Raw genomic sequence first — 15,265 nt, 5'->3', positions numbered from 1 at the left:
TACCTAAATAACCTAGTTTTGTGTAATCCGCCTACGCGGACTTAGAACGAAGTGAAATATGGATCTCGACCCACTAGAAAATCTTCCAACGGGATTTTCCGAATCAAATGATGAGGGTCATTTGTTTTGAGTAAAATAGTGGGAGCATATTTGATTAAAGGCCTAATTAAATATGTCAATGATACTTATATTTTCTTAATCCTTATGTAGATAACCATGACAGCAAACACCTCTAACAACATCTTGCGATCAATCCTTGACAAGGAAAAATTGTCTGGGACAAATTTTCTGGATTGGCACCGGAACCTGAGGATTGTCCTCAAACATGATAAAAAGCTGTATGTCTTGGAGACACCTGTTCCTGAAGAGGAACCTCCTAGTTCTGCACCTAAGGCAGAAAGAGATGCTTATAAGAAGCATGTTGATGATGCCAATGAAACTGCTTGTCTCATGCTGGCTACCATGAACTCAGAATTGCAAAAGCAACATGAGAACATGTCAGCGTTCGATATGATCGAACACCTGAAGTTGCTCTATCAAGAGCAAGCAAGGCATGAGAGGTTTGAAGTTTCAAAAGCCCTTTTTCAAAGCAAGTTAGCTGAGGGAGCCCCTGTAGGTCCCCATGTACTCAAGATGATTGGGTATGTGGAAAACCTTGAGAGATTGGGTTTTCCCCTCGAAAAGGAACTTGCAACTGATTTGATCTTGCAATCGTTGCCAGATAGTTTCAGTCAATTTGTCCTAAATTTCAATATGAATGATATGGACAAATCTCTTCCTGAACTGCTCGCCATGTTAAGAACTGCCGAGCAGAATCTGAAGTCAAAAGGGAAGTCCATTCTGATGATCGGAAAGAGACAGAACAAAAGGCCCACTAAGCATGGTGATAAAGGGAAGGGCAAGGAAGTTGCCAAACCCAAACCCACCGTTGATGCTTTGAAGCCTAATGGAGGCATAGCAAAAGAAGGCACCTGCTTCCATTGCGGTAAGACCGGACACTGGAAGAGAAACTGCCCAAAGTACCTGGAAGATAAGAAGAATGGAGTAGAGACTTCAACTTCAGGTATTTTTGTTATTAATTCATCTACTTCTGCATCATGGGTATTAGATACTGGATGCGGTTCTCACACTTGTACAAATGTGCAGGGGCTGAAAGGGAGTAGAGATTTGGCAAAAGGTGAAGTTGACCTACGAGTTGGCAATGGAGCAAAGGCTGCTACTTTAGCCGTAGGATCTTATTAACTTTACCTAGTGGTTTTATAATTCAGTTAGAGAACTGTTATTATGTATCTGCAATTAGCAGGAATGTTATTTCCATTTCTTGTTTGGACAAGTTTGGTTTTTCATTTATAATAAAGAACAATTGTTGCTCAATTTATTTGAATGATATATTCTATGCTACTGCACAAATGAGCAATGGACTATATGTCCTTGATCTCAAAATGCTTATTAATAACATTAATACTAAAAGGGTGAAACCTAACGAGTTAAAACCAACTAGGTAAGAATATTAAAACACTTCAATCAGATCGAGGTGGTGAATATTTAAGCCTAGAGTTTGATGACCATCTGAAAGAGTGTGGGATCCTATCCCAACTCACTCCTCCTGGAACACCCCAATGGAATGGTGTGTCTGAGAGAAGGAATCGAACCCTGTTAGACATGGTCCGATCCATGATGAGTCACGCCGATCTTCCAAACTCCATTTGGGGACATGCACTATTGACAGCAGCTTACACACTTAACCGTGTTTCATCCAAAAAGGTTGAGAAGACACCATATGAGATATGGAGTGGTAAGAAACCACATATGTCTTACATAAAGATTTGGGGTTGCGAGGTTTATGTGAAATGACAAGTTTCAACTAAGCTTGAGCCCAAATCTGACAAATGCTTATTTGTGGGGTATCCTAAAGAAACAAGAGGATATTATTTCTACAATCCTTTTGAGGGCAAAATGTTTGTCGCTCGAACCTGAGTTTTCCTAGAGAGGGATTTTAATTCCAAAGGAATTAGTGGGAGGAAAGTAGAACTTGAAGAAATTCAAGAATCACAAATTATCGATACACCTATGGAGGAATTAGAGCAGGAAACACAAGTGGTTGTGTAAGAGCAACCTGCTCAAGTAGAACAAGACCAGCGTAGGTCAGGCAGGATACGTCACCTACCTGAGATATATGGATATCTGATCAAGGTGATGTATTACTCATGGATCAAGATGAGCTTGTGACCTACTCATGGAATCTTCGTTTTGATGAAACAGTAAAACAATATGGATTCATCAAGAACGAAGATGAGCCTTGTGTCTACAAGAAGGTTAGTGGGAGCATGATCGTATTCCTGGTATTATATATAGATGACATATTACTTATTGGAAACGATATCCCTACCCTGCAACAAGCAAAGTCTTGGGTGGGGAAATGCTTATCTATGAAGGACCTAGGTGAAACAGCCTATATATTAGGAATCAGAATCTATAGAGATAGATCATAAAATGCTTGGCCTAAGTCAGAGTACATAGACAAGGTGCTGAGACGCTTTAATATGAATGATTCCAATGGTTATGTGTTTTGCTAAAATGGTGGCGCTGTGAGCTTGAAAAGTTCAAAGCAAGATACAGTTGTTGATTCTACAACCGAGACCGAGTATATTGCTGCCTCAAATGCAGAAAAGGGAGTTGTTTGGATCAAAAAGTTCATTAGTGAACTTGGCATAGTCCCTAGAATTGTAGATCCCATTGGTCTCTATTATGATAACAATGGTGCTATCGCATAAGCTAAGGAGCCTAGATCTCACCGACGATCCAAACACATACTTAGACGTTGTGTGAGAATATGTAGAGTACCTACACTTGACAATATAGCTGACCCACTGACAAAGCCTCTTGCGCAGCAGAAGCATGATGGCCATACTAGATCAATGGGCATAAGGGGTATACCTGATTGGCTCTAGTGCTAGTGGGAGATTGTTGGTGTAAGCCCTAGAGGCCAATACATTTTGGTACTTGTATCGAATAATAAAAGGCATTCTCTTTATTATGGTTGATTAATGAAGTCCCTGGAATAGATAGTCCGTTTAATGTATTAAGTGTGACTTAATCATGAGAACACATTAAACATAAGGACACTATTCCTAAAGTATCTGTAGTCGAGCTTTAGTGTGAAGTGGGATAACATTAAAGCATTAAGACTATTATGTTTGTAGACTGATGATCACATCTCATGGATCATGGATAAAGAGTTATCAAGTCTTAAACATAGGTATGAATATTAGGAGTAATATTTATACCGGATTGACCCGCTATGAGAATACTATATAGAAAGTTATGCAAGGTGTCATAAGTTATTCTCATGGTGATAATAGTGTATTCCACTCTTCGACCTGAAACCATTATGGATCCTAGATGTAGAGTCGAGTGCTTTATTGCTGATCCAACGTTGTCCGTAACTGGATAACCATAAAGACAGTTGATGGGTACTCCACAAAGCATGCTGAGGGACATGAGTGACCTAGATGGAATTTGCCCATCCTGCATAACAGGATAAATGTCTATGGGCCCAATATTGAACTGGACAAGGATGACACGGTCTATGCCTTGTGTTCAATATAGACATAAGGGCAAAAGGGTAATTATACACATAAGTATTATCACAGAAGGAATTGTCAGATCACATGACATTTTCGTGTCTTGGGTAGCAGTGATGTGTTGCTAGATACCGCTCACTGTTTATTACGTTAAATGCGTGATTTAATATAATTGCCAACGTCACGAAAACCTACAGGGTCACACACAAAGGACGGATTGATGAGAGATAGAGTAACTAAGGAATATCGTAAGGTACGGTACCCTTAAGTGAATTATAGAACATCGTAAGGTACGGTGTACTTGAGTAGAATACGAAATATGGTAAGGTACCATGGGCTTAAGTGATTTTGGGCATATTATAAGATATGGGCCAAAATACACTTAAGTGGGCTTTTTAGCTTGAAGCCCACACAAGTGGTTCTATAAATAGAACCCTTGTGCAGAAGCAAAAATTTGCGGTTGCATTCTTTTCGTTTTCACTCTCTCTCTCTCTCTCTCACTCAAAGCCTTCATTCGTACCAGCTAGCACTGAGATTGAAGGAACCCGTTCGTGTGGACTGAGTAGAGACGTTGTCATCGTTCAACGTTCGTGATCGCTTCGTGGATTTGCATCAAAGGTTTTGATCATCACAAGAGATCTGCACCAAAGGTTTCAACCGTCACAAGAGGTAAATACTCTATCACTGATCATGACCATTCGTAAGGATCTCTAAAGGAGAAAATTTTAATTTCCGCTGCGCTTTGGGTCGCAATTCTCCTTCAGTAGCTTCCTTGATGAGGAAATCAGATGGAAACCCAAACAATCCTCCTTTCTTCACCCAATGAGTCTCTATCTCAGACTTCTTCAAGTGAAGAGCTTCAGTAATAAGATTAGATCGGGAAATCTCCTTCAATCCACTAAAAGGCACTCTACTAGAAACAGGTATCCCCAAAAGATGAGAATACTCCTCCAAGGTAGGCACAAGCTGAAAATCTGGGAAAGTGAAACAACGGTAAAGAGGATCATAGAACAGCACTAGCACACTCAAAAGTCCTTCAACCATACCAGTAGACAAGATGGACAAAAGCTTCCCATGACGTTGTTTGAAGTCCAAGGGATTTAATACAAAAGATGTTAGCTTCCTTAACTCTTTCAAATCGGGACATCTGAAACTGTACTTCTTAGTGTTCCTTCGTCCATAATCCATGGTCTGAAAATATTTGCAAATAATACCTCAGTTCCTTGAAATTTTCATGTGATGAATGTTATGATGCGCATCAATGCATGAATGTAACAATCACAAATAAGGGATCACACACAAGGCAACTAAACAAAGGTCAAGGGATGAATCAAGTCTTTGTCAAGATCAATCATCCATTTTGGTGGATTATGGTTTACACCCTATCAACACCCAAGTTCCATTGATATTGACAAGACTTGATTGAATCAACCAAGAATCAAGGGTTTGTTGCAAGTCACGAGCATGGAGTCTGGGTAAGAACCATCCCAAAGGAGTGAACTAAGGATAAAAACATGTAAATCATGTTCTAAAAAGTTCCCAGAGTCTTAATTCTATCTATCGGATATTACAGGTTAAGATGATTGACTCATCGACCCATAATATTCTCAAGAGAAACTCGTCTGAGTGTAGTATTCCGTAACAACTGTTATCAAGTCTACACTTGAACATTTTCCGCACTACGTCCTAAATAGGCCAAGAATGGTTAAATGTTCTAAGGTCCTCAGCTTCTAGGACCCAATTAGAGATAGCAATGCCTAACCATAAATACTTGTGTGACATTTCCAAATCCAAAAGAATCTCCACTGAGTGGATGGATCTTAAGCCAACTTGTTAAGGACTACTCCACACAAGTTGAACATGACTATACCATCCTCCTATCTTAATTGCACTCAAGTTCGGGTTAGAACTTATCTCACCACTCAGAGATCACCAAGCACATCAAGCAGATTATATCACACATACATATATACAAACATCACATATATACAAATATATACACATAAAGAGTAGGCTAAACCCACTGGAGACTACTCCCCAGCAGAGTCGCCACTTAATTTCTGTAGCGGTAAATTCATGATCGTCAAACTATGGATAAGCTAGAGATCAAATAACAAGAGTCGCCACCGTGCTTTTATTGTTTCCAAGGGAAAAGGGAAAAAGTACGAACAAAACCCAAAAATAAGAAGTTTTCAAATCAAAACTAATAAAATGTCAGAGATTACAGGTAAGGGGGTTGGTTACACAGAGGGAAGGTGTTAGCACCCAAAGTGTCCTAGGTACTCCTAGGGAGCCCTTTTTGTGTGCATATGTACTTGGTATAAAGTGATGTTTACAAACAAATAGAATGGGGGGATGAGAAAAGAATTCATTAATTATATTTTTGTGTTTGACAAGACCTTCGGTCTTGTGCCTACGTACCAACATAAAAATGAGGGATCAAAACCTCGTAGTTCGTGATACAAATTTCAAAGTGGATGCATTGCTTTTAACAAAAATTATGTTTGAAAGGCACAAAGGCCTAAAAATGGTTTGAATGAGTTAGTTCTTTTTGGCTTTTTGAAAGTTTAGGTCTAGTATAGTTAAGTTTATTTACAAGTTTGATTTAAGAAAAGAAGTTTGAAAATGCAATGGCATAAGGCCAAAGTTTTTATCCTTTTTTGCAAAAGTGGTCAAAGTTTAGAACAAAATAAGTTCAATCAAAGAAGATTTTGAAAAGGGCGGGAGAGATTTTGAAATTAAAGAAATGGGGAGAAGATGAAGAGACTAATCCTATGTACAAAATTAAAAGTTTAGAGTTGAAAAGATCTGACCAAATGGGTAACAATCCAATAGACAAGAATGTCAATAGAAACCCAAAATTCCCTTGGACTTTTAGAATCAAGCAACACACAAATACACAATTATTATCTTAAAGAGAAAGGCATCAAATAAAGATGTCCACATCCAAGCTTATCCATTCCATGATCTTCCTCAAGGTAGCCCATGTAACAGATGAATTTCACAAGTCACGGGTTCAAAATAACAGCTTCACAATGATCATGTTGCAGATGAACTTAGAGAGATCTTGAATGATGTATCAGACGAAGTTTCAAATTGCAAGCACTTGGTTCCTCAATAAGTTAGCATTGGTCATGTCCTTTAGTATAGGAATGTTGCCTAAATTCTAAGTCCATTTGTCCAAGATCAAGCCAACAGTCCACACAAAAGTTTTTTAGGGTTTTTGTTGTTATTATGTACATTAATGGTCAAAGACCATACAAACAAACAAAGTATACACAAATAAAATATATCACACAATATGGTCCAAATGTACAAAGTGAAAATTACATTAACATCAACAAATAGAATGATATGAACAATGGCAAAATGAATAAAAGCTATAATTAAATGGCATTAAAGTAAATGGTTTGAAATTAAAAGTTAGTAGTTAATAGGTTAGAAGTTAGTATTGTTTGGCTTTTGCTTTTCATTTTAAGATATTCTTTGGAGAACACTCAACCCACTTATCACAAGCATGGATCCTTGAACCAAGACATCTTCCAAAGGAAGGAAAAAAAAGCCAAGTTTCCACACAATACCATGAAAGAGGGGAGACTTACAATCTCACTAACTATAATGCTTAGGCCTTTTGTGTCATAAATTTAGCGCTATGTTAAGCAATCATAATTGGACTTATGTAGAAGTCACAACTATTTGAGGTCGGGCAATAGAATTTTGGTGTTAATGCATGTTAGAGACATAGTATTATGAACTATGTTCATGAAACATACCACACACAAAAAGAATATGCCAAAGGTGTGGCCTAATCTTATCCATACTCATGTTAATTTTTCAATCAACTGGAATTAGGACTTTGAGATATCATAGGCCAAATGAGATGAATGTATAAAGAAGAGGAATGAGATGAAGTGGGAGGGGAATATATGAAAATTCAAATTGATCAAAGGAGGACTTTTACCAAATTAATATCATCCATTCATTTTGGGAGATGGAATGTACATTCCATCAATCCCCTAAATCCAATGATATTAACTCAACAAAGTCAAATCAACCTTGACCAAGGCCCAACAACAATAGTCAAACACCAACAAGTCATCACAATTGGTCAACAAAATTATTTGGCATTTAATCAAATTAAAAATACTAAAATAAGGCATTTAAATTAAATATGGTTTGTCCAATTCCTAAAATCTCATCAAAACACCAAATAAATGACCATGAGATTTATCATAGGTCAAACAAGGTCAAAGGACCTTGGAGGAAAAATTTCATAATTTTTGGACATTGAAAAGTATTTTTAAACAATTAAAAACAAATCAAAATCATGAAAAATATTAATAATGATCCAAAAAATAATTTTAATTCAGAATATGAAAGAGGAAAATTTTTGAAAATTTTTGGTGAAACTCTCATATTTTTTGGATCAATATTAAAATTAATATGAATTGATGAAAATAAAAGGATTAAAATGAAAATTAAATGATCAGAAAAACATGGACCACTTGACCTCCCTCATTAATTGAGGTGGCAGATCAAGTGGCCACAAGTGCGCAATCCACGATACGCCCTAGTCAGCGCACCACAAACTTGGTAATTCAAACCATCGCACGAGATTATTTCATTTCAAAAGGATCCTGTGGCTCAGAACCATCCAGCTCACCACCGACGTCCAAAGGTCGGTCGTCTTCTCCGGCGACCCTGGCCGGACTAGTTCAGTCATAACCATCACCAAAATTAAAAAGAAGGACATGATTTCAAAGTAAAAATGGCATTGAGCACGAATCTGGTCTCAATTCGTCCTAACTCCAAGTATATTGAGAGATACATGGAGTTAAAATTTAAGGTACATGAACTGAGTTGCTTCGATTTGGCCTCAAAGCAACTCAATCTTCTTGCCTACATTGGTAGGACTTCAGACAACCAAAGAATTAAGAGAATTGAGCAAGATTTAGAGAGAATCGAAGAGATTAAAATTTCTGGAAAATACCTTCAATGTAGGTATGGATTCAGCTGTTCTTGGCTTGCCTCGTGCTTGATCTCACTCCAAATGCTAGCAGAAGAAGGATTGAATGCTCAAAAGGTCTTGGATCCCCGGAGTTTTGAATCTCAAAATAGTGAGAATTCAATCTCAATTTCAAGTGAAATTCTCAGGATTATCCTTTGGAATGAGAGAGTTAGAGGTTTGGGATCAAAGATGGCGTGAATGTGTGTGAAATGTTGAGCATATGAGGCTCTATTTATAGCTGAAACCATTGATATTTGCACACTTGAAATCACTTTCCAAAATTGGTCATTGATGATGCATGAGTGCATGGGCGCATACAGGCCCATGAAATCATTGCCTTAGGTCCATAAATGAGTGTGAGAGAGTCTGAAACCAACTTGGATTGTAAGGCAAGTGTGTGTGAAGATTTGAAGTTTGATCCTTTCCAAATGATGATACCTTGTTCAAGCCATGCGCAGCCTATGCATTCCTTGTCCAAAATGGATGAACTTGAGCTCTTTGGAAAGGTGAGATCAAGAGGAGCAACTTTCATGTCCAACACTTTTTTATTTGGAGCTCGGAAGATGAAGAAATTTGAGGTGGAAGTTTGGAAATTTCAACATGTTGAAAATTTTTCTAACTGTCAAACCATATACCTCAATATTCCACTTTGCTTAACTTTTTATGTGAGCTTCAAATGAGAAAAGTGTCTTCATAAAAGTTGTATCCCTTTCAAAGACCTTAAAAATGGTAACTAATTTCATGTCATTTGGATTTGAAATGATAGAGTTATGCATTTTTGAAGTTTGGAAAAATCACTTGATCAATGGTATAGGTCAAAAGTGACCTATAATGTATCCTCATATCACATGCTCAAAAAAGTTGAATCAGATCTCACTCCAAACATCAAAGTCGAAGTAGACATCTTTAATTTGATTTTGCAACTTGGAAATATTTCATATCATAAAAATTGAGCAAGTTATGGCCTTGGGAAGTTGACTTTCAAATTAGGGTTTAAACAAAATGACCTATAATGTTTCAACATAGGAAATGATTTTCCAAGCAAAACTAGCTCTAGGTATCAACATGAAAGTTGTTTGGAATGTCATTTAGAGTAAGTTTTCTCTTGGAATCATTTTCATATGGTGAAAATTGTAGGACATAGGGTCTTGGGAGACCCAGTTTTGATCAAATGAATTCATCTGGCCAACCACCATCAACCAACTTGCTATCTTGCAATTCTCCTGACTTTCTAGGCTCATGGTGGATCATATATGCATAAGATGATGAATTTTGAAGTGTCCGTTGAGAAATTTGATCAATTGGTGAGATAGCTTGTTGGAGAAGTTACTCAAGATACCCAGTCAAACTAGGGTTTCCAATGCAAATCACCCTCAAACTCTTGAAGAAAACTTGATCAATATAACATGTAGAGATTATTGGGACTCATGTATGATGTTTATAAACATCCTTGGATCAATCCATAGTTGTGATCTTTCTTCATGAGGGTCTCAAACCCTAGATGTGAACTTGATAGATCAATAGGACCATGCCTTTCCTACAAAAGAGTTAGGCAAATACAAAGACATATTTTTGGTATTTTTGGTTAGTGAAATGATAAAATACAAGTATGATACAATCACATAGTGCTTGGTGATCTCTCCCAAAACAAACCCAATGAAAGAGGGGTAAGGAGGATGCCAAGGTATGATCCCAATGCTAATGCTTATGATGAAATTTCATGAGGGATCTTAGGGTCAAATTTGGGGTCCTACACACTCAAGATAGAATGAGTGTTAATCCTCCTTTTTCTTACTTTAGCGGGGAGCACCTCACCAGGTCCGAACTTGTCGTCAAAGCCAAATACTTATAACCAAGATCATATTTCCTCCTTCATGGTCATATTGTTTGGAGAAAGAGAAATCGATTTGGCGCAATAGGAATGAGTGTCTTGGTTAAAATGGAGCTCAGACCAATACTTTGGGTACAAAACTTGACACTGGCTAGGAGAATCAATAGGGAGGTAGCAGAAACAAGATGATCCGCAGGTGTGAAGGGATTTAACAATAAGGAATGTCCCAAAAATATCCCCAATCTAAAGTAAAAGGGCAAACTGAGGATGGATCGGATGGAAGTAAATAAGTCCCTAATTATATAAGTTGTCTTGAGAAGTACACCTCAGATAGAAAAGATCAAAAAACAAGCTAAGAGAGGGATTATATGTTTTTTGATCGAGACACAGTTGGAACACTCTTATGTATGCCCATGATCCCGGGTGAAGCTGGGAAAGAGAGAATTTTATATATTTTAGAACGGCTACCTCAAATTCAGAAAAAGACAGTCGAAGTCCTATTCTTATAAACATACATTCATCCAATGGGATTATGCATCCATCAAAAGAACTGCATATCCTTTTTTTCCATGATATTTAAAGAGCTAACCAGTTCAAAGGTTTTCCGACAATGATGCCAACTTAATCTATAGTAGCCTCGGTATTCAAAGCTGAGGAAGTGTCTGTTACTTTAGGATGTTGTAAAAAGTGTATCAGTTTGAATTTGTTTGTATTAGTTTGAATAGCATAAGTGTATCAGATAATTTGTTTCTAGCTTGCAAGAACAATTAATTTATGTATCAGTTAATGAAATTGTCTTATGTTGCATCTATTTGCATCAGTTGAATGGTTTACATTAGTTTGAATGGTTTACATCAGTTGTTATCAGTTTGAATGGTTTACATCAGTTATTATTAATTTGAATGGTTTACATCAGTTAACATATCATTGTTATCAGTGGCATAATTGTATCATTGGTTTATTACACATTTTATCAGTTGAGACTAATTTTTTGGTTTACATCAATTGACACATAAAACCAACATTGTTGGTTCTATGTGTTGGCAGCAATTTTGGTCAAACCTAGAGTGTTCAAAAGTTGTCACAAGTGTTGTCTTGACATGAGATAACATGTTTCTGCAGGGTGTTTAAAATGTGGATTGTGCAGCATTTTACTGAGATGTCAGACCCGATGTCATGACATCTGTATACAGAACATTCAGTCTGAATGTATTGTGTGATTGCGTTTTTTATGCTAATCTATGTGTGATTGATGTAATGATTGAACGCGTCTTCAATCAGTAATTAAAACCAGATTGACTTATTTTCCAACAAGATATAATCATCTGTCATGAGAAGATATGAATGGAAAATAGTTTTAGGGTTTTGTGATGTCCAAGCCCAGCCAAACACTTCTATAAAAAGGGCATGGAATACCTGGTTTTAAAACACAAGAAATAACGAACGAAATATTGAGAGAGAATAAGGGTTTTAGTCTTGTGTTGTCGTGTGTATTGTGAGCCATTCATCCATAGATGATTGAATTGGACTGACTTTTGAGTTGTAATTTATCCACTCTAAGCTTTGAAGCATGAGTGTGTGTTTACTTGGTTGAAGCTTTTAAGCAAGATCAAGTATGTGTTCTTGAAGAGTGTCTTCTTTTCACTGTAATACTTGTTTTACATCACTGTTGTGATTGAGGGGGAGTGAGTAGGATCTCATATCTAAGAGTTCTTAGATAGAAGTCACACGGGTAGAGATTAGGTGAAAAGACTGTAACTTGAAGTGTTTACTGAGAGTTTTTGAACTAATTCTGTTTAGTGGATTTCCTTCCTGGCTTGGTAGCCCCCAGACGTAGGTGAGTTTGCACCGAACTGGGTTAACAATTGCTTGTTTAACTTCTATTATTGTTCTTTATCTTTTATCCTGTTTATATTGTTCAGATATTAGTGTCGAAACATTACCTTCGACATCTCATATCTGATACCAGAATTTCAAACATAATTTGTGGTTTAAACCAAAACACGTTATACCAAAATAGAGAAAATAAGGAACAACTGATTTATACAAAAACACATTACTAATATGTGGTGTATACCACTAATATTCTGCATTACAACATAGGTTCAAAACACATAATATATTATGCATAACAACATGAGTTCAAAACACATTACATATCCAAAACACACTGCATAAGGACATGGGTTCAAAATTAAACTAAATTATAACTTAAACTAAACTGAGTTCAACAGACAACAGATGCATAATTCTAATTTAAACTAAATTTTCTTCTTTGGTATGGTTTTCTTTATTTGTGTAGTCCTTCTTGTTATTGGCCCAACTACACTCTTGGTTGCACCCAATCTAGTTATAGGTCCTGGTGGTAAAAATTATGTTGATGGCATCCCAATAAATACCTTCTTTTCCCTTCCAAGAGTTGATTTTTAAGATGTTTGAGTAGCTGGTTGAGACGCCCTCTTAACAATTATCTTCTTTGCCCTTCTATGAGTTTCTTGTTAAGTAGCTTATTATTGAGTAGTTGGTTGTTGAGTAGTTGGTTGTTGAGATGCTTGTTGAGTGGATGGTTGTTGAGATTCTTGTTGCGTAGTTGGTTAAGTAATTATTGTTGAGATGCTTGTTTTGAGATGGTTGACTAGCCAGTGTCACCTTACAAGTATGTTTGTTGTAACCTGGTTTCTTGCACCTACTGCACTTGACAATGAAACCGGTTCTTCTAATTTTGCAGTTAGAGCCATCAATCTCTCCTTTCTCTAAATTCATATTCTTCTTTGGTCTTCCAGGCATTTTCCTATACTTAGGTTGTTGACCATCAGGATACTTTGTTCTAACCCACATATTTGATACATTTACAGGATAAATCACATGTTTGTAGTCTGCCATGTATCTTGATTTCTTATAATACTCAGGGATATAGTCATCAACCTTATGGTTACTACTCCTCATATCTGAAAATGAATGAACACAAGGAAGGTCTGTGATTTCCCATCTTCTGTAGGAACATAGATGTTCCTTCAAATTGACTGTAAAGTTATCTGCTAGATTTTCAAAGTGCCTCACTTTAAATATGTGCTCATTTGACATCCTACAACATGAAATTTTAGGTCAACGCATGATACTCACATAAAACTTGTATGAATGACACATTTTTTCATGTATAATTACCTGACAAACCATAAATTTGTGTATGTGCTTGTTTTTTCAACTTTCCTTCTAATATTGGGTAACGCATCAGCATCTGCCAAGTTTTGAAACCTTTTCGTATTGGTAGCCCATTTTTCCATCATGTAGGTCCCTATTTCTTCCATGATGGTTATCATTAGCTTGGCCCTTGAATTAAGAATGACACTATTAAAATCTCCTGACATGTTATTAAGAACAACATCACACTTCTTATGTGTCTTAATGTATGATCTACTCTAGAATCTTGGTGGGGTGCTCAGCATGTGTTTAAAGGAATCTTCATTGACAACTCTCATTCCTTTCATTTCTCTTTCCCATGCTTGTGAGTATGTTGATTTTGCAGTCTTCCATATGAATTCCTTCAACATCTTACCAGGAAACTTCTTCCTAAAGTTGTTGTACAGGTGCCTGACACAGAATCTCTATTCAACACTATGTAGAATCTCATCCATTATAGGTAATAGACCTTATGCCATCATAAATATAACATCAATCAGAAATGAAAACATATAAAACATAATTATAACAACACAATGTCATCATAAATACAACATACCTTTTGTTGATCCTAAATGAATGTGTATGTGAGACACTCATTTGTACCTCCAATGTCATCAATAAGCAACTCCAAAAACCATGTCCAACTATCCTTATTTTCACTCTCCACTACTACAAAAGCTATTGGCAGCATTTGATCATTGGGATCTCTGCCTATGGCTTCCAGAATTTTCCCTCCACAAAGACCTTTCGAAAAGCAACCATCAAGGCCTATGAAATGTCTACATAACTTGAAGCTCTCCTTACATGTAGCATAACATATTTATAGCCTTCTGAAGTGGGTTCTTTGATCAACAATACTTTCTTGAACATTTTGAACATTTAGTTTTACTGTTGACTCTGGGTTTGTTCTTAATATCTCATGGAAATAATCATAAATTATAGTATAATCCCCTTGGAAAGAACCATTAACCATGTCTCTATTTTCAAATCTAACTCTTATGGACTTAGTCTTGTTAACACCTACATTCCACTTCTTTTTTGCCTTTTCCTTCATATCCTTAATATTCATCCTAGGATTATTTTTCAAGGAATTTTGAATCCTTTTACTCAACCATTTAGTGCTCATCATATTTACATTATACTTTCTACTACAACTATGAGTGTCAACTACCTTCTTTAGTTGCCAAGAATCCTCATTAGGCAACTTAGCACAATATGCTTCCCACTCACATCCATATTTACATCTAACCCTCACCCTTATATTGTCATTTTTAGTTAACTTCAGGTTTGTACCAGATTGGACTGCATATGAGGTTATTGCTTCCTTAAACTTACCTTTGGTACTAAAATACATTCCCATCCTCCATTTGTAATTGGACATGTCTTTTTGTAACTTGAACATGCGGTACTTCTTTTTCCTAACTCCATTACTATCATCACTCTCACATCCACTTTCTAGATACTCACTTTCATTATCACTCCCTTTAAATTCTTCCTTGTTTTCTTCCCACTTTTATTTCCCTTTTTGTTGTTTCCATGTTGATAATGTTCATGTACATAGTCAATTAGATTAGCAAGTTCATCTTCCTTGACCAATTCATCATCATACTCATCAAATTCATCATCAAGAGCTATCTCCAAAGCACTATCATAATTGAA

At 36.6% G+C, this 15,265-nt stretch overlaps 1 protein-coding gene across 1 annotated transcript; it reads right to left on the bottom strand.

Moving 5' to 3' along the window:
* Positions 1-12,907: 12,907 nt before the first annotated feature.
* On the bottom strand, positions 12,908-14,987 carry LOC127102793 (uncharacterized). The gene is made up of 4 exons (XM_051040124.1): positions 14,465-14,987; positions 14,210-14,350; positions 13,589-13,784; positions 12,908-13,508 (listed from the first exon to the last, which is right to left on the bottom strand). The coding sequence occupies exons 1-4, from the start codon at positions 14,985-14,987 to the stop codon at positions 12,908-12,910; spliced, it is 1,461 nt and encodes a 486-aa protein (XP_050896081.1).
* Between the last annotated feature and the right edge of the window lie 278 nt (positions 14,988-15,265).

The sequence above is a fragment of the Lathyrus oleraceus genome, chromosome 7 (genome assembly GCF_024323335.1).
Source record: "Lathyrus oleraceus cultivar Zhongwan6 chromosome 7, CAAS_Psat_ZW6_1.0, whole genome shotgun sequence".
In the NCBI taxonomy this organism is placed as follows: Eukaryota; Viridiplantae; Streptophyta; class Magnoliopsida; order Fabales; family Fabaceae; genus Lathyrus; species Lathyrus oleraceus.
The sequence above is the reverse complement of the archived record's forward strand: the minus strand, read 5'-3'. Positions and strand labels throughout refer to the sequence as shown.